General features: G+C 35.6%; 3 protein-coding genes across 4 annotated transcripts; 1 reads left to right on the top strand and 2 right to left on the bottom strand.

The window, feature by feature from the left end:
- Window positions 1-29: 29 nt before the first annotated feature.
- Window positions 30-4,026, top strand: LOC125824821 (uncharacterized). Of its 2 annotated transcripts, none has more exons than XM_049504173.1 (6): window positions 30-444; window positions 1,961-2,056; window positions 2,228-2,452; window positions 2,544-2,604; window positions 2,786-2,910; window positions 3,949-4,026. In XM_049504173.1, exons 1-6 carry the CDS (start codon window positions 106-108, stop codon window positions 4,018-4,020), a joined length of 918 nt encoding a protein of 305 aa, XP_049360130.1. In that variant the 5' UTR covers window positions 30-105; the 3' UTR covers window positions 4,021-4,026. The 2 variants fall into 2 exon arrangements, with proteins under 2 accessions (XP_049360130.1, XP_049360129.1); XM_049504172.1 differs by having other exon boundaries at window positions 2,541-2,604.
- Window positions 4,027-4,948: 922 nt separating this feature from the next.
- LOC125824829 (vesicle-associated protein 1-1-like) lies at window positions 4,949-11,278 on the bottom strand. Its single transcript, XM_049504182.1, has 8 exons — window positions 11,010-11,278; window positions 10,819-10,889; window positions 10,658-10,739; window positions 9,581-9,696; window positions 9,289-9,441; window positions 9,137-9,178; window positions 7,038-7,115; window positions 4,949-5,327 (listed from the first exon to the last, which is right to left on the bottom strand). The coding sequence occupies exons 1-8, from the start codon at window positions 11,059-11,061 to the stop codon at window positions 5,214-5,216; spliced, it is 708 nt and encodes a 235-aa protein (XP_049360139.1). The 5' UTR covers window positions 11,062-11,278; the 3' UTR covers window positions 4,949-5,213.
- A 1,433-nt stretch (window positions 11,279-12,711) lies between these two features.
- Window positions 12,712-13,979, bottom strand: LOC125824820 (uncharacterized). The gene has a single exon (XM_049504171.1). The coding sequence runs from the start codon at window positions 13,914-13,916 to the stop codon at window positions 12,921-12,923; it is 996 nt and encodes a 331-aa protein (XP_049360128.1). The 5' UTR covers window positions 13,917-13,979; the 3' UTR covers window positions 12,712-12,920.
- Between the last annotated feature and the right edge of the window lie 3,155 nt (window positions 13,980-17,134).

The raw sequence follows: 17,134 nt of genomic DNA, 5'->3' as shown, positions 1-17,134 counted from the left end.
CTATTCGCGGATTTGCCACTGTTACAACCCTTGCGCAGTTCCCGCGTTTACGAGGCAGCAACCCTTCAAATCCAATCGAAAACCCCAAATTATACTGTCAAGAAAATGGCAAAATCGAATGTCTCAGACTCAGAAACTGAAGAGACAAACTCAGACTCAGAGGAGTCCCCGGCGGAGCCCCAAAGAACAGGAAAACTCACTGATTATGAGAAACAAAGAATGAAGAGAATCGAAGAAAACAGAGCAAGAATGAAGGCTATGGGTCTGCACAAAATGGCAACTTCTTTGATGGGTGCTTCCCCAAAACCCCAGAAAAAAGACAAGGACAGAAAGGGGAAAAAGAAGGTGGTTGATGAAGATGAAGATGAAGATTACAAGCCAGCTCAAAGTGAGGACGAAGATGATGATGGGGATTTTGAAGTTTCAAAGTCCCAATTGAAAAAGGTACAACCTTTTTTCTTTTAAGCAAAAAAATTATTGATCAACTAAAACCTGCACTAAGATAATATGTTATTTGCATCTGAATAGTTAAATTTTTTCAAAAGGTACAATTTTTTCAGATGGAAAAGCACATTATACAGCAAGGAATTGTAATTCTTTATGTTTTACTTAGCTTTTACTTCTTTGTGCCATTTTGGGTGCAGTGCACTGCTTGTATTTTGATAAGAATATTGAATGCTTTGGCTTGATATAGATTTACATGTTGTAGAGGGAAACTCTATAGTTTGTTGTTTGTGTTTTGGAACGAATCATTCTTTATGAGAGGACGCCATTTATTCTGCTAGGTGATATGCTAAGTTAATCATGTATACAGAGAAGGATCATAAAGTTTTCTTCTTCATCGGTAACAACTCCTTCCCGAAAACAACAAAGTGGAAGTGTGTGATGATATACTTTTTGATATTGAAGATTTGACATAAAGAGCACTCATAATCGAAGTTCAATTTAACCTTTTATGTTAAACCCTCTTCCAGAGAAAAAAAACTGCTGAATGATACAGGGAGGAGAATGTATTGTGATTTTGTTTTTGTGCTTATGATTAGTATATAAGAAAAGTAAGGGAACACAACAATGTCATACATTTCCTTTTATACTGTCTAGTAGAAAATCTAAACTAACAATCTAACCTCTTAGAACAGTTATGTTTGTGATTATTGTTTAATGAGTGAATTCTATGCCAATGATGTCAACAACTACTATCAATAGAGCCTATTATATGCATCTTGGGCTCTGAAACATTTCATGAAAACAGGCTGCATTCCTTATGTTATCGTGTGTTGACATTTAGGAAACTGATGTTCCTGAATGTTGTTAGCTGGGGCAAACAATACATGAATGATATGAATAATACAACTATCTAATATTAATGAATCTAAGTACATCTGATCCTACCCTTCGGGGTGGCCCAGTGGTTTGGGATTGGGACTCCCATGTTGGAGGTCTCAAGTTCGAAACTCCTTGCCAGCGAAAGCAAGGGGTTTGCCTTCTGGGTCGAGCTCGTCGCACCGGGCTTGCCTAGTGCGGGTTACCTCTCCTATGTGGTTTGTGAGCTATTGCATAGGAGCGGGGGTTTTACCCTGTGCGCACCCAAAGGGTAGCGGCTGCGGGTTTCCCTTGTCATAAATAAATAAAAAAGTACATCTGATCCTTTTGCTTCACCCACGAGGTTCTTATTTGTATAGAATATTTGGTGTTGTTCGTAGAAAACCATGTCATTTTGTAAGGTTTTATACTTCTTGTATGCAGGTTTGTTTTTGCCCTTCTTTTAATGAAACTTATTACTATTGAAAAATGAGTCCAAGTAAATCTGATTTCTGAGTTGTGGAGCTGTCTGTTGGGAAAGGCTGCTATTCTAATGCGCTTGCCCTGCATTTAACCTGTTATATTTGCTTCTGAAGTTGGATAGACAAAATATTATAGTTTGGTATTTTGTTAACTTTTCTTGGATCTCTTGTTGCAGTCAAAGAAAAAAAATCAAACAACTCAGAAGAGAGTGTCTAACACAACGGTACCAACTGACATAGATTTTGTCGACGATGATGTTGCCTTAATGCAGGTGACATATATTATTAAGTCTCATTAACATGCATATTATACATATATAAAAACAGAGAGATACATCTGCATCACCCTTATGTGGGAGGCTGAATAAAACATTTCCTTGCAAATAAACCTGCAGCTTTCCTTCAGCCATCCAACAGTAAAGTATTTATTTATCTATATGCAGGCTATTGCTTTGTCACTACAAGATTCAGCAGGTTTTCTGAATCTTGCAAATAAAGTGCCTATGCAAGGCACTGATGCAGATTCCACTAAAAAGGACAGCAACGAAAAAGCTTTCTTGAAAAAGGTCAGCAATGAAAAAGCTTCTTTGAAAAAGGCCAGTAATGAAAAAGATGTAGGTACCTGCAATCAGGAAGATGTTACTGGGAAAAGGAAGAGAAAACAACAGGTATACATTTACTTTACTAAAAGCAGTGAAAATTCTGAACTTTCTCATACTCCTTCCTCATACTTGGGTACTTTACAAATGTTTTCAGCAGGCAAGAAATCGAGTGCAGATGACTGAGGATGACTTGATTATGCATTTCTTTCAGTTCGATGGTAATGCTGAGTCTGCTTATTAGGTTTTATCTTGTACATGTGAAAGTGATAAGCTATACAGTTTTTTTGTCCACAATTGAAAATCATTATCTGATGTGTCATGCACTTCTACCATCAATTTTTTGCTAGCTATTCTAGATTGATTGTATACGCCCATTAATTAGTTGGTACTCTCTCACAGAAGCTGGAAAAGGGAGTATAAGTTTCAGAGATCTACAGAAAATGGTAGTTTCCCATGATTTTACATGGTCAGATGAGGACTTGGCAAATATGATTTGTTGTTTTGATTCTAATGGAGACGGAAAGGTACTTCTCTCCTTTAAATCTTTTGTTTTTTGGTTTAAAAAAGTATTTGATAAGACCCTAAGTGTTCGATAAGATTCAAATTTTTATGTCTATCCTTCTTTAAAAAAAGAACGTTTTAACTTTCTAACTTCTCTCCTTTTTTATCTTTTTTTATAACTGTGGCATCCGGTTCAACTTGCAACTAATTCCTCTACCTACTACCCTCCACCAACACAGATTCCGAGAAACTGTGTACACCAAGGCTTGGACAAATAGAGGAAACCACCTAGTTTTTTTTGCCTTCACTGTATTTGAATTTGAGCCTTATGGTTCTCAACACACTTCATTTACCTCTGGGCACACAGTGCTAATACCTTCTTTTATTCAAGGGAAGTACAATATGTAACTCCCATGGTTTTTGTTCCTTGTTGCTACACTTATTTTACACACTGCTATTTCGTTGTCTCTTTTTCTTTCTTATTTTCCTGCATCAGTTACTTTTCTTTTGAGAGGGTCTATCTGAAATAGCCTCTACACCCTAAAGGTAGAGGTAAGGTCTTTGTACTTCCTACCTTCCCCAGAACCCACTAGTGGGATTACACTGGGTGTGTTGTTGTTGTGATGGTTTTGTTCCTTGGACACCAAACCATGGAGGTTACTGTGAAGTGTTTGGGGACTTATAGATTAAATGGTAGTATTTAGTTTTGTGGAGGTAGGCTATTAATCATCTGCAACTGAAAAGGAAAAAAAGTGGCTATCCTGTTTGGTGCTCTGATAAAAAAAAATCCATGAACTTCAGTGGCAAAAAGCCAAAAACTGACTAAAGAAACTTGAACAGTTGTTTGTCGCTATCTTTATTTGGGTTCTTTTGGTGTAGCTATAATGTTATTTCCTAAGTGCTGTCTACCAAGATCACAAAAATGATGACAGTATCATTTTTACTTGGTAAGATCCACGACTATCTGCCCTCAAATGTCTGTTTTAAAAGCTGTATGTTTTTTTAAGTTGGGTTCATGTTTTCTCTTAGTCCTTCATACCTTTTGATACGGCATATTGCAGTTGAGCCTGGATGATTTTCGCAAGATTGTGGTCAGATGTAATATGATACAAGGTTCTGAAGATGCTGGTTGATGATGAGTAGTTAAATCTTCTTAAGAAATAGAGGACTATGCCATATTGGACATGACTAGCTAAGAAGTTGACAGCGTGAAATAGAAGGTACTCAGAATCTTGCACAAGATAAATTGACGGTTGCAACAGGGTTCAAATAATGGCTTTCGAGCTTGGATTCAGAAGAAACGTGATATAATGGCTTTTGTTAAGAACGGAAAGAAAGAAGGGCAGTCCATTTGTATACTTTATATATTAGTAGTAGTTAGTTTTTTATCCTTGTTTTTTCAATTCGTCCAGCTAGCATGTTTTCTTCAAGAAGACGAGACACTGGATATTGGAACGGGATGACCTCACATTAAGTTTCTCTTCATAGGAGATCATGTCCTCATCTGTAAGTAACTAGAGATTCTTGTTTTGTTATCTTTCTGAGAGAGTTCTGCTCATTCTTCTATATGCATTATTTGTGTAAATATATCAATGCTTCTTCTAATTTGATGAAATTATTAGTTTGTGGCATCTTACTACAATGGAGTATATTAGTCTGTGAGCCAATTTTATCTCCTATAGCTCGAGTTATCAGATTCATTCCATCTTTATTTTTTTTCTGAGTCAATCATTGAACTAGTTGGGCACCTGTTTGAAACCCGCTCTATCCATTCTGCTCAACTTAAATCAATTCTATTCCAATATTGTTTTTCCTCTTAACGATAATAATTGAAAATTTTGCAGACTTCATACCAATAACAATATGCTGCTTTAGAAAAAAAATCCTTAATCGCCATTATGCCATGGTATATACGCTGTAAGTCCAGAAACCGGAAAATTGCAGGACTTGTAAGGATGAAATCTCAAAAAATAAGGTTGTAATTGTAAAATTAGTCCAAGTAAATCCATGCCAATAAGATAACTCTGATAACTATTAGTGGAGGGACAAAAACTAGCTGCAGTCCATAAACATGAAGTATACTTAATTGGCAAACTAAAATGTCTCCTTCACATGTTGGCAAAGGATGTCAAATGCAGTTAGTCACACGATGATACTCTCGAGCTCAGGCATTACAAAAACAGATTAAAACCTGTCTTGTACATTTTTAAGTCAACCAGACAACTAATGATACAAAGCTTTACTGGATTAGTCACCTTTTTCTTCAAGGTTCTAGATTTTAAACATTTGGCTCTGCACTGACCATGTAGCAGCAACCTTTTAGCCATCATGTCTTCTTGAGAAGATAACCAAGAAAGAGGCCCACCAGTCCAACAATAATAACATACATAAATGGGATTCCGCCACGACGTCTGCTGCTGCTTTCTCGCCTCAACAATTCCTGCACCCAACAAGGTTCGTGAAGTTTAAGGATAACGTTCAAAAGGCTACAATGAATTTCTTGCAGCGCTAACAAACGCAAAGCTGCTAATCAGTTCCATGTCAAACATTTTTCCAATACAATTTCAGTTCAAGAACTAGTGATTTCAAAATGCAGAAGCCTGACACTTTCCTTACAAGCGCAGCATCAAAAATAGTAATTAGCTAATCATACAGAGCTCATGATTAATCGATTCATTACCAAAATAATGAAAATATCTCACTCTCTAATCCACCTTTGAAGGTAGATTTCAGGAAACATTAACTGATGACGAGGTTGTCTAATTATCTCCTGTTTTCAGGTCCACTGCACAACTTATAGAGCTATAGCGTCATTTCCCCTAATAAAAATAGACTTTTGATCTTACTCACATCACTAAAAGAAAAAAGGCAATGCTTTGATATAGCAGCTGATCCAGCCTTATCCAATTGAGAGGCGTGCAGTTATCAAACAAAGGAAACAACATATTTAATTCAAGAACCAAGATAGCAAAAATCAATCAGGAAGACAAATAAAACAAAGGAGGCTCGCCTCATCATGCAGGAAGGTTATACAGTGGCTTGGCCAACAAACAGAATGGCTATCCTATGCATGTGTACAGACCTCAAGACCCATTTAGGTAGTAAACATATCTGACCAAGTCAATAGAAAGATCTTATTTCTCCCAACCACCTTTTTGAGAGAAAGGTAATTGTATTATAAGGCCACATTTACGGGTGAGCAAAAAGCAAAAGGAGAATCCTTTTCCAGTCTTATAGGAATAAGGGGTCATTTGGTGTGAAGGTTAACTTAAAAATAGTCTTGGGATTAAATTATAGTGCCACTTAATTTGTTGTTTGGTTGACAATTCCGGGATAACTTATCCCCGGATTAATAATTAGTACCGGGATAAGTTATCCCTTCCCATGGGTGGTATAGTAATCCCGGGATAAAATGATTAAATGACAAAAATGTCCCTTTAAACACTTTTTATACATTACTTTTCACATCCATGAAGGGTATTTTTGTAAACTTATATGTTGTTCTTAAGATTTATTATTTTGAATATAACAAACCAAACACTCAATAAAAAATAATCTTAGCATAACTTATCCCATCATGACTAATCCAACATAACTTATCCCATCATAACTTGAATTCAAACCAAACGACTCCTAAGAGGCTAAGTACTGATTCTGCTTCATTTACAAAATTCCTCCTTACACCAAAAGGAAAGCGGAAGTATATAATTGAACTTGATCTATTATGTTGAGTTAGCTTTATCTTAAAAACATCTGCTATTCCTTTCTTTCCCAACCACCCTCTGTCATTGCCTGCATAAACGAACATCGTTATACGTTCGGTGCCACTTAACACCCGAGGATCATCTCCTTCCAACCTACCAGTAACGTAGTTTCCCTCCCTCCTGACTCTCACAATAAGCTAGATCTCCGCTCTCTCTAAAAGTATGATTTTAGCCCTCCCCTCTCTAATCATCAATGGAATAGAGCTCAATCCTTTTCTTGAGAACCCTTGAATCTCTTTACAGGAGAAAGGGGACAAAAGAAGAATAAAAAGAAAACAGAAACATTTCAAGTCTGAGATTGCTGATGAGTGAAAAGTTGCAAAAATTCTGATAAAGACACTGACAAAGAAAACCAGTAACATAAATTTATATCTTAAGGCCCTTACCAATTCTTGCTGAAGCTTGTTATTTTGCTGTATTGCAGATTTTTTCTCCTCTGACAGCTTCAAAATTAGTGCTTTTGTCTGCAAATAAAACAAAAGGAATCCTCAATATTCTTTTTCTTGAATAGCTATGCTGCATCTTCTTCATTTTTCTAAAGGGAATAACAGTGTACAAAATCGGTTTGGTTATAACGACAAACTTTGCATAACCTCCACCTTGTATTAAACAAGTATTCATTGAACGAAAGAAAGAAAAATAATAAAGAAATGCATTTGCTGAAGCCAAAACAATGTAGGGGAGAAGCAGTCATTAGCTACTTGTAATTTACAAAAACCTAAGAAGTGACTAGAGCTTCAAACTAGAAGTTTTATATAGCTAACCATATATGCAAGAAAATGACAGTGTCTTTTACCAAGATTGAACCAAATGATTCCACTCAAAAACTTCAGAGAGAGATTTTAGGCTGACAGGTTTTATCCTACTTATCGTGAGGTGAGGTACAAAATCATGTAAAGAGACTACAATCAACTTCACCAGAAGAAAAAAGAAAAGGAGACTACTGTCCATGCCCTTAACCAGGGTAAAAATCTTAAACATCCCCGCACGCCCAAGAATGAATATTTGGAGCGTGGATAAGGCTCCATTGAGGATGTATTTAACTAATAGACCTTGGACCTGAGCCAACCCCAACGTTAGCTCGTAAGATAAGGATCATACTAGACCATATAAAGACAATATGGACCACCCCTCAACCAATGCCAGGCTAACACCTTGCAATCACAAACTCAATTATAGATTCAAATTTAAAACATAGAATATTTCAAGATAAATTTTGGCCACTGTATAAGAACACAACACAGGAAAGGTGTAAAAAATGGACACAAACCAGACAAATTCTAAATGTTCAAATCACAGAGGCCCTAAAAGATTGTAGTCTTAAGATCCCTACGTTTTTTAAGAATGGTGACAAAGTCTTGCAGGTTGCTATGTGTAATATTCTTTTTGCTATAATACCCCTCGGAATCCTTATTAAGATGCATCTAAAAACTGGATAACTACCTTCCGTTGTTTCATTTGGACTTCAATTTTGGAAGTTTGGATTTGATGTAATCATAGCACTTTTCCATTCTTGTCTCTCATCCCCTCTAAAATTCAAGTAATTTGATTCCGTTTTGTATAAGGTAAAGTTTAAGTTATTTGGCTCATAATTTCAGCATTTGCTTAATTTGACAAATGAAGCATTTTGCTATTCATGTTCTCCATTTAGCAGGTGAGAACACAAAAGCTTCTCTACCTATTCATCAGGCATCACTGGATGATGGTAGATTTATAAGAATAATCATACAAAAGAAACAAGTAGTATTCAGGAAGATTTTGTCCAGTGCTAGCCATATTGAACCTTAATTCCCATCAAGGGCAACCAATATAAAATAAGTGTCATCCTAATCTCTTTATCTTCAAACAGCCTACACTGGATGACCAAAACAGACCAAAATCTATCTGTAATCCCCTTCGAGAACTAATTATTATATACGGATGTTTCCTATATAATATCTATAAAACATAGCAGTTATTTTTTCCTTTTTGTCTTTGAGAGGGTATAGGGTGTGCTCACAGTTAAAACAAAAAAGACAGGATGAAAATACTCTCTCAAGCTAACCAAGGAACACAAGAATTTGTTAAGAAAAGTCCCAGGCAGCCAAAATGCAAATCACTGAGGAAAAAAAACTCAAACCAGACTCTAAGAACAACAAGGTTTACGATGAATAAACATCAATAGAAATTCTCCATAAATGCACAGAAAGCAATATGGTAGATTACAATGTGTGGAAGTTAATAAACAAACAGACACCAATAGCTCTACCATGATGGAATAAGGAAAATTCTTGAAAACTGCAAAGTCATGGAACTCAAGTGATATATACTGACTATCCAACAATGTGCTACAGTAACAATAAGCAAAATGAATGCTAGCCAAGCAATTTATTGATTCCTAGACATAAGAAACTTAGTCGTTCTTGTTGGCGTGCGTATACTTGACAACATAGACAATTATCAGTCACCATAAGAAACATCTTAAATTCTGGAAAAGGAAATCTACCTCTGATGAGTTGTCTTGTGGCTCAGCATATGTCCTTGAAGCCTGCACAACAACAGGATATCTCATATTCCAAATGAATTCTGCCAGACTTTTACCCCCAAAATAAATCTTTAATCTTCAATAACATTGAGAGAAAGATGCCTAAAACTCACATTGTGGAACTCAGCTCCATTTTCAGATATTGAAGCCCTAGGTGAGGAACCTTCCTCGGACCCCTCCCGCACAGGTGATGGTGGTGGTTGAGGTGGAACATAAGCCACTCTCAACTTGACCTCTTCAACATGATTCCCAGACTCTTTGTTGAACTAAAAGAACAAAAAAACGTGTATAAAACCCTGCTAATTCTCATCAATTAACAATTCGCAGTGCAGAAACAACAATACGAACAGATTTTGCTATCAGTTAACACTTGAAACATCAAGAACACTACTTTAACAATCTTACCATTTCTGGAGTTATATCCTTAGCCATAGTTCTGGGGCTTACTATGACACTTTGAAGCAGGAACTTATCCTTGCATTGCATGTCCGGTGGTGCCTCTTTTTGTGCTTGCATTGTAACTGAATCCATAAATTGTAAGAACAATTACAACATCAACTAATACTATGTCTCAATCCCAAACTACTACTCCCTATGTTCACTTTTAGTTGTCCACAATGGACTTTGTACTCCCCTTAAGAAATAATAAATAAAGTGCATATTTATCATAATACTCATATTAATTGGTGTATAGTCTCAATGGACTTGGGAAATGAGTAGCTAATGTTAAAGGTAAAACAAGAAAAGAAAAAAAAGTTTCTCCTAATACACTAAAGTGGACAAGTAAAAGTTAAATTATTTTTAGTAGCGTTTGGCTTTGGCCATAAAAATAAAATATTATTCACTCTATTTGGAGTTTTTGAAGTTGTAGTTGGAATTGTGTTTGGCCACACTTTTTGCAAAGAATATTTATAATTTGAATATACTTTATTCTAAATATGGTTTGTACCCCCAATTTCTAAAAACCCCAAATTGACTAATTTACCTGAAACATACAATCAAATCTGCTCTAAAAGAGTAATATCTCAAAATAGATAGTCACATAATGTCATAGATATGCGAGCTACTACATACTATTACAAGTATTTTTTCATTTTATTTGAAATTTTGAAACTGTAGTTGTGTTTGGTTATAGTTTTACAAATAATATTTGGTTGCTTGAATGAAATTTTACTAAAACTATGATTTAAACATAAAGTGTAGTTTATAAAATAACAAATTTAAGGGTAATTTGATAAAAAGTAATATAGTGAAAATGGAAAAGAGTGAAAGCAGGATTTTGGATGTTTTTCCAATTGCATAATACAATGATGAACAAACACTAATTTTTAAATAAGTGAATCAGTGAATAATTCTCATGGTCAATCGGGTGCTTAGTATAGCAAGTAAAAGTAAACGGAGGGAGTAAAAAGATAATTTAGCAAACTGAACAAATCAAACAGAGTATGCTTATTAAACGAAAAGAGTGTGAAAGAGAAAGACCTATGACATCACAGGTAGAGCGAGGCATCACAATTCCAGTATTGGGCCTTACACAGTACTTCTTTGGATTCGTCGTCTTCACCTGAAATCCAAAAACATAAAAAAAAATTGTAGTCTCAAAAAATAAAAATAAAAGTAATTGCAGTGCATTTCCATGATACCTTGAAGGCTACATAGTCATCTGATTTGTTGCTCAATTGCAAGGAACATGCGATCTGCTTCTTCAATTCGACTATTTTCAACATCACACAAAAAAAAAACACCAAATCAAAACAAAGGGAACAACACACGGATCTGGAAAGCTCAAATAAGGTAGAAAATGTTGTACAAGTTTCTAACAGAGAGACGTTACATGTAAATTGAAGTTCTACTGGGTGGATTTGAAGTAGCTCCCCGTTACTCATTTCGACCGCGATCTTTTCAATAATTTTATAAATCAGCCGGGAATTATACTTCTACTACGGTTTCGGGCGGAGCAGAAGCGGTTTTCCGGCGACGGGAGTGGGATTTCGAGAGAGTTTCAGGGCGAGGATCTCGAGGATATGGTTAAAGTGATGCCAAGTAAGAAACGTGCGATAGTGTCGTTTGACTGACTTCCATGCTGGTTTTGTTTAAATTCGGTAAGCGGCTTTTTTCTTTGTTAGGTGGCTTTATATCTCTTTCCTTTTTTAATTTTCTATTTTTCACTACTCTTACTCTATCTATTTACATGATTATTTTTTTTTTTTAAAAAAATGTGTTTGGCCGGGTACAATTATTCTTAAATAGCATGTGTAATTCACATGTCGGGTAGATTTTATATCACATATTTAAACGTAAGATAAAAATTAATTTATTTGTAAAAATAAAGAAACAAAATTTACATTTTGTACCTAATACAACTCACATATTTGTTAAATTATTTTAGGTAAAGAAACAATGTTATCGACGCCAAAGATCCAGTGGATTAGCATTAAAAAGTGAAGACAAAAGGTGATTGCAAAAGCACAATTAACAAACTAATGTATTAAAATTTCACTAATGGTTCCTTTTTAGCTGTCTTTTTTAATGAAAGCAAGCCATCATCTTTACAAGCTGTTACTGTTGAAAAAACAAAAAAAAAACAAGTTGTTAATTATATGGACAATTCCCAAATAATGTGTTTGTTAATTAAAAATTCAGGAAGAATAGATTTGCTTGTTTATTTATGGTATTGGGTTTGTAACTAAAAAAGAGTACTACTACTTTGCAAAGGTTGATATTGACATCACCAAGTTGGATGGTGACTGAATGAAATATTCAGAGTATTAAATATTAAAAAATATAAGAGTTAGTTAGAGCTAATGATACGAGTAATTACCATGTAGCTTCGTTGATTTTCCTTTCTGCATATATATATATATATATATATGGACTATTCTTTTTAGTAGTCTTTTTTAAAAAAAAATCGAAAATGTTTCTCTCACCTAAAAGGCTATAACCAATAATGAGAAACTAGAGTTTTCTAATATGTGCTGGTGAGATTTATTTTATTAATTAAAAACATGTGATAACTTTGAAAGCTAGCAAAAGCAATAAAACATTTGCCAATCATATCATGACACACTTATTTTAAGTCTAAGGAAGATATAGTTTGGTCATATTTCCACCACAAATGATTTCTTCCAACCATAGAATTTTTGACTGATCAGTCACTAACAACCAACAGCAATCAGCCCACCATCTTTTAAACAAATTGTGTATTTTTTTTTTACTCTCATCTTCCAAAATTATTACGTATTTTTTAAACAGTAATGTCCGGACCATCTTATAAGTACCTCGAACTTTTTAATAATAAAAAAAAAATACTTAATATTTTTTGTTATTGTTAGGATTTTTGTATATTCTAAAGATTATTTCACCAATTCATGACATCTTTTGTTCATAAGATTTTTCTTCTTTCTTTTCGCGCGGGGTGGAGGTTGAGGGGAGCAAGAACACCTCCATCAGAATTATCCCTTTCACAGTTCATGCAACAGGCAATCAGCACAATGTTCATAGGTAGACAGAATCTGCAAGCATATTTCAATAAACAAATATCTAGTTGAATAAGCTTTTTTACTGTTTCTTTTCTGGTATCATACATCATAGTTGTAATCTCTGAAGGCCAACTTCTTATGTATAACATAACAATAACAAGAAATGGGAAGAAAAGGGGGGAAATGAAGGAAGTGTGTAACAATTGAATTACATATACAACCATTTTCTTTAAACCCGAAAAGGAAGTTGCATGATTTGGACCTAATCAGCGTTGGGCAAGATGGAGCTGTTTCTGATGAGCCCGAGCAGTGAAACCAGCATACCAAGCGACTCTCATGAGCTGCATGCCAAGAATGAGAACCCACCAGCAGACTAGCCCCCTAATGGTATGCAGCATCCATGATGGTGCATTGAGTTCTGCACTGAGCTTTAACCCCCTCATTAGTTGTAAAACACGATACGCTTCATAAACTACTGGTGTCACCAACCATACTGGTGACTTCCAATGCCATGTCAGCATCTCTGTGAGTATCTGTATAGATAGAAGCAGAAGATAGGGACCCAAGAGCACAGCATAAGAAATGAAAGGAAGTTGAGGTTGAAGGAAACTGTTCTGAGAAGCAAAATATACTATCAAGGGAATGACTAGACCCATAACGTTTGCGACCATGTTCCATAACTGATAACCGAAAGGCGGCTTGCTGGTGGAATCTTGACTGCTGTCTGGTGAGCGAGCACAAGAATCGGCTAACAGGAGAAATAGGTTTGCTCCAAGATTGTAAATACAATCAAGTCCAGTCAAGGAAAGAAGGCTGGCTATATTGGGACCAATGAAAACTGATGAAATAGGTAACCACAAAGTGGGCACCATCCCAGTGGCTAAGAGAATGACAGGGCCAAGAAGCCACACAGGCCATCGAAGGTATTGGAGCTGCAATGGTGGCTGGCTTTTTACATCAGTGAGCCCTTCAGCCTCAGTTAATGAAGATTCAGCTGGTTTACCGGAAGACATGGTTTCAAATATATTGGTTGTTCCTTCCAGAAATCTATCTTCAATATTATCACTAGGAACATAAGTGACAGGTGGAGGTTCCCATGGAGATTGCTTTGAGCAGCAAATAGAGAATGGCTTATGTCTCATACACGGAAAAGTCATTCTACTAGGCACTTTTTGGGTTTTCACCAATTGCAGCTGTTTATGACGTGCATGTTGCAAAGTAACTGCCGATGTGGCAGATAGCAGGTGGGTTAAAGATGCCATTACCCTCTGTTCATAAACTGAAAGCTAGGTGACCAAACGGAGTAACTGTGAGTCTGTGACTGTAATTGCCTGGATTGAATATATGGTACCTTGTCAAGTAAAGTTAGATCATCAACAATCAGAAGACAAATCTTCATATTACTTCGTAAATCAAAAAATGCAATAATGATATAGACGTTTAGGTGGTTATCTCATAAGAGATTCAAGTTCTGATATAAGGCCAAGCAAGAGATGAGTAGTCTGCAGATAAGGAATTTCCCTCATCAATCATTGGGCAAACAAAGGACCCTTCACAAGATGAAGCTACTTGTCTGAACACGTACATGTCAGAACAATTCATATGCTTGCACCACTATCTGAATTTTAATATTAGCACATCAAACATCCAGAAATTACGTCTAAATTTATTTTAGGCATAAACAGTGTTATCAAAGGCACGCTTAAGCCCTGAAGCGAGGCTCAAAACGTGTTGAGCGCTTCGCCTCGCTTTATGTGCGCTTCAATGTTGTCATCAAAGTTCTAAGGCAAACATTTCCTTGCCAATGAGCCTCTTATGAAGAAGTGACACTAAATTACTGATATTTCACTTTATCATAAAAAATTTCAATTTCTTTGGTCATATATTTGTCATTCATATTTATAATTATTAGTCTTGGACTAAACATATATATTTGTATTCTTTTCTCCCTTTGCGCCTTTTTTCATCAAAGCCCACGCTTTATTTGTGCTTATAGCCCCCACACACCTTAGAGGTTTTTTGCGCTTTTCGCCTTTTGATAACACTGGGCATAAAATGAAGTTGGATGAAGCGAACAGAAACAGAGTGGGTATTAATCAGCAAGAAATAGCAGTTCCATGGAAACAAAATTAGAAAGAATAACAAGGTTAAGGCCCTTTCCTACTAGGGCCTCGAGAAAAGTCTCATTTTGTTGAAATGTTTGAAATTGAAGTCATCAGACACATTAGCAAGCTTAACAATCTGGTTGGAAGGCTCAAATTTGAAATTAGGAAGGATTTAACATGTAAAAGACTTGGCTCAGACAAAAAATTACAAATTTGTAACCTTTCACTTCATGTTTATCTATTGGATCCAACATCTTCATTCTGCAGTCTACATGATATACAGAGAATAGAAGCTCAAGAAGCAAATTAACTTGGTTTATCTGAAATCAGCTTAGCCCTATACGCAAATTGCAAACTGGTTTATCTGAAATCAGATTAGCCCTATACGCAAATTGCAAACTGGTATAATGACACTTGTACTTAATCAGGTTATCACCACATCTATCTGTATATTGTATTGAACAAATTCTATTGATACTGAATGGATTTGTTGGGTAAATACTATATTCAGAACTTGCAGACCAACAGCAGTGAGATCATTATTGCCAGGGAGAAATAGACTGGATTCGGTTGGACAATAAAGGTTGATACAAAGATACCAAGGAGTATAGATAGAGAGCTCAGACGAGGGACTGAGATGCAATAGAAATAAATTATGCAAATATGCCATTTACTTTAAGAAACTTGGAGATGAACTGCAACAAAAAATGGATTTCCATATTTTAGTTACAGGTAACAGGGAACCTGCACTCTTTTCTGAAGTTCTCAATGTAGACATATAGAGATTAGTAATAAAGAAAATGAAATTACTAATCAATAAAAGGTATATTTAAGTCAAAGGAGAACACAAGCACATAAAAACATAGGGAAAGTTTTTCACAATGGAAGGAAAGGCAGTAAGGCACCTGCCTCGCAATTTGTTTTTACCTCAAACACTGCTAACATTTTTTCCGTATTTCAGTTATTAATCCTTGACACAATATATCTTTTATTAAGAGAACATGATCGCACATCCCCACTAAAGATTGAGAGAGAGATAACACTAACTAAGTCACGTGTCCAAAACTTGGCCAGAGTAATTTCTGCAGCATTACTGTCATAAAGGATTACTTGCTCCAAGACTCAAAATTAGCACAGATACGGTGTAATTATCAGGATTAGGCATAGCCAATTATCAAGTATAAAGGTTAATGCTAATCCAGTTGAAAGAAACCTTGTTAGACTATGGGAGAAGAAGGAGGAATCTAGATGATGAGGGGATTCTGACTCGTGAGGTGTGTTAGTTTATGGAGAATTTGAGGAGATCTGATGACAATGTTGTGAATCTTGCTCTTGTTCAGTGATTCTTTTCCTTCAAAACAAGTACAGGTTAGCAACAATCCTCAAAGTTGTCTTTGGAGCAGCAGCTATATGCCTATATCAGCTCTTCTAATCTAGGATCTATCTATTTAAGATAATAAGGTCACTAATTTATCCTTAGCACCAAAAGAAGCCTATCATAGTATAAAAGGGCGGAGCTACAATATTAGGTACGGGTTCGGAAGAACCTAGTAGCTTTTGCCTAGACCTTATTTGTATTAGGAGATCCATTAAATATAAATAAACATCTACTTAATTGCGAACCAAGTAATTAAAACAAGCTACAGGTCAGTAGAAAGTTTAGAACCCATAAACTTCAAATTCTGTCTCCCCCAATACCGCATAATTTGCTTCTTCATTGGCTTTAAATTGTACTTCATCTTTTGCTTGAGAATGAGTAAATTATCGCTTACCCTCGAAGCCTTTGCAAGGAAATCCATTACTCAGCTGATTTCCAAGACAAAGATTTCATTTTCGTCAACATTTCCAATGTCATTTAGCTAAAAAAAAAACACTCATGCGGGTGATAAAATATTGTGCTATATTTATCACTTCACATCATAAACTCTTCTACATATGCAATTATACATCCACTACGTTAATGGTGCAGGTCGAATCCTCGGGGAAGAAAAGGGTTGACCAAACACAGAATATCATGGTTTTTACAGAAACCTTCATCAATCCAACTTCTAATTTCCAGACACAAGAAAGATAAATCAAACTAGTTGGCTAAACGAAATTGATACCCACAAAAATAGAGGAAAAAACCAGCTCCTTCATATAAATATTTAGAGAAATAAAAAACAGCGGGTATAATCTAGTTAAAGTTGCAATGATTGAGAAAACAAAAATAAAATTAGTAATTCGTCATACCTCTACTGTAGCGGAGTGAAATTCGATATTACAATCAATCAATAGGGGTATTCACTTTCAAATTTCTCCATTATTTTTCACTAATCTGGAGAAAGTGTAGACAAATAAGAAAGGAAAATGCCAAAGAGGAGGAAGAAGAAAAG

The sequence above is a fragment of the Solanum verrucosum genome, unplaced genomic scaffold (genome assembly GCF_900185275.1).
Source record: "Solanum verrucosum unplaced genomic scaffold, falcon-dt-bn FXZP01000080.1, whole genome shotgun sequence".
NCBI classification, from domain to species: domain Eukaryota; kingdom Viridiplantae; phylum Streptophyta; class Magnoliopsida; order Solanales; family Solanaceae; genus Solanum; species Solanum verrucosum.
The sequence above is the reverse complement of the archived record's forward strand: the minus strand, read 5'-3'. Positions and strand labels throughout refer to the sequence as shown.

What these genes read in the sequence shown, in the direction of transcription:
- LOC125824821 (XM_049504172.1), top strand. Translation starts at nt 106, where the DNA reads ATGGCAAAATCGAATGTCTCAGACTCAGAAACTGAAGAGACAAACTCA. An exon ending in ATGATGTTGCCTTAATGCAG is followed by an intron (nt 2,057 to 2,227) that starts GTGACATATATT and finishes ATCTATATGCAG; the next exon opens with GCTATTGCTTTGTCACTACA. An exon ending in AAAGGAAGAGAAAACAACAG is followed by an intron (nt 2,453 to 2,540) that starts GTATACATTTAC and finishes AAATGTTTTCAG; the next exon opens with CAGGCAAGAAATCGAGTGCA.
- LOC125824829 (XM_049504182.1), bottom strand. Translation starts at nt 11,061, where the DNA reads ATGAGTAACGGGGAGCTACTTCAAATCCACCCAGTAGAACTTCAATTT. An exon ending in AGTAGAACTTCAATTTACAT is followed by an intron (nt 10,890 to 11,009) that starts GTAACGTCTCTC and finishes TGTTGAAAATAG; the next exon opens with TCGAATTGAAGAAGCAGATC. An exon ending in AGGATATAACTCCAGAAATG is followed by an intron (nt 9,442 to 9,580) that starts GTAAGATTGTTA and finishes TTGTTCTTTTAG; the next exon opens with TTCAACAAAGAGTCTGGGAA.
- LOC125824820 (XM_049504171.1), bottom strand. Translation starts at nt 13,916, where the DNA reads ATGGCATCTTTAACCCACCTGCTATCTGCCACATCGGCAGTTACTTTG.